The following is a 1,920-nucleotide window of genomic DNA, read 5'->3' as shown; positions in this document are numbered from 1 at the left end:
CTCACTGTTTTGATTGGATATGCCGAACGGGCGGGTCAATACCGTGGGTTCGATTAGGTTCTAGGCTCGGGCTTCCGAAATCTTGACGAGAGGAACAATGAATTGCCGTGTTGCCGGACGCGGACGTCGATTAGTCAAAAAGCGGTATCATCTACCTCGAGAATTTGACAAGCATCCCTCCTCTCGGAAGACACATCATGCTTTTCAGGAATCAGGAATCGTGCGTCGCCGGCACCCGGACTTGGAATTAGATGGAAATCGGCAAGAGAAATATCAGTGGAACAGTACAGGAATAGATTGGTGGATAGGAGATGCAAAAGTGAAAAAATTAACGATACTTGACGGTTGAAAGACCACTTTATAACGATAGCAGCTCTAGGTTCACAACGACGAAATATATTAAAAGGAGATGCATCCTGCATTCGCAGAATAGATGTCGACGTTTGTGAGGTGTTTCAAAGGACACCTACTCCCTTTTTTCGCCATGGCTCACTTATTTTCTCATGAGGAGCATCAACGGGAATAGGTACTAGTTCGATAAATTACAGTGCGACGTCAAAAGTATGGTCTGGCTCTAGTTGGTGAGCTCCGTTTATCTGTTTTCTACTTGGGAACACGATGAGTACATGTATGTACATCTTCTCCGCTGCTCGTACCTCTGCACATCATCTTCCGGACGTCTGGTAGATGGTCGCTCCGCTCGTTTTATCACTTGTTCACTCACTCTTGGCGTATGCACTTCATTCTCCTGGCGAAACGTCACAACGAACTCAATCCGCTCGTGATGCAACCGTCCCGAATATCAAAACCGTGCCACGCGTACCAGTGTGGGCAGCTAGAGCTGAATAATTGTCAGGCGCCCGTTGGTCGAACACGAATTCCGGCGGAACGTAGATGGGCAGGTCAGGGTGACAACCGTTCAGGACACATTCTCGACATCCGAGAGCAGCTGAGCCAGAGCTTGAATGTAACTCTGAGCTATTTGTAAAGTTTCGTACTTGGAAAGCTTCCGGTCGCTCACCGACGGCACGACTTCGCGGAGTTTATCGAAAGCAACATTCAGCTTGTGCATTCTCCGACGTTCTCGGGCGTTCGCAGCCATCCTCCCGTATTGAGTCATCGGAGACTTCTTCTTCTTCTTGCGTTTCTTTCGTCCGCCGATCTCCGGGACCGTGTGCTCGTCCGACCAGGACAGATCCATCCGTCGGCTCAGGATGTCTTGGAGTTGGAGGTCTTTGAGGGGCGAAAGTCGGTCGTCGTCCACGAAATCCCCGCAGTTTTCAAAGTCATCGGAACTCTCGTCGTCGTCGTCATCATCGATGCTGTCCATGAAGTCCAGTCGCGAAGGAGTCAACGACTTCTTCGGCGTCGACGTCAAGGCTTCAAAGTCCTCCATGGTGAGACGATTCCGTTGCAGGCGAAATGTCTATTGCGATGCTGAGCGGGACTGTCCGAAGCGTTCGGCCCGACCGACGTCCACGTCTCGCCGGGTCTGACGTTGAACTCGAGGCGGATTCGACGGCGACGCCGAAAATCAGAAACGGGCGGTCAAATGGGCCGGCGGGCGGGCTGATGATGAGTTGACGCTCCACGGTCGTTGGTCAGGCGTTCTGCTCCTCGAACTTAAGAAGTTTGCATTGTAGGCGAGTCGACGTCGGAATGAAGAAAATCTCGCCAGAAGATCCAGTAGAACAAGAAGGTGGACCTGGTCAGAACCAATAGAAACGTCCGCCTCCGCAGTGCCGCCTTCCTCCGTAGGTGAGAGAGTCACGCTTCATGACGGTGACAACGGCACGTCATGTGGTCAACGGGGGAGTCTTCACCGGCAAAAGGATAGTTCGGATTTTCTTTGCTTGCTCCGCTGTCTCGTACTGGCTGTGAACCGAAGCGCGTGGCTCGTTGAAGATCATCGCCATCTCC

At 51.8% G+C, this 1,920-nt stretch overlaps 1 protein-coding gene across 1 annotated transcript; it reads right to left on the bottom strand.

Moving 5' to 3' along the window:
* Positions 1 to 919: 919 nt before the first annotated feature.
* Positions 920 to 1,396, bottom strand: LOC100898837 (protein atonal-like). Its single transcript, XM_003743023.1, has one exon. The coding sequence runs from the start codon at positions 1,394 to 1,396 to the stop codon at positions 920 to 922; it is 477 nt and encodes a 158-aa protein (XP_003743071.1).
* Positions 1,397 to 1,920: the final 524 nt, after the last annotated feature.

This window comes from Galendromus occidentalis, unplaced genomic scaffold (assembly GCF_000255335.2).
Source record: "Galendromus occidentalis unplaced genomic scaffold, Mocc_1.1 scf7180000077437, whole genome shotgun sequence".
NCBI lineage: Eukaryota > Metazoa > Arthropoda > Arachnida > Mesostigmata > Phytoseiidae > Galendromus > Galendromus occidentalis.
This window is presented reverse-complemented; position numbering and strand designations above follow the sequence as displayed.

Excerpts from the sequence above, each read along its gene's own strand:
- LOC100898837 (XM_003743023.1), bottom strand. The coding sequence starts at position 1,396 with ATGGAGGACTTTGAAGCCTTGACGTCGACGCCGAAGAAGTCGTTGACT.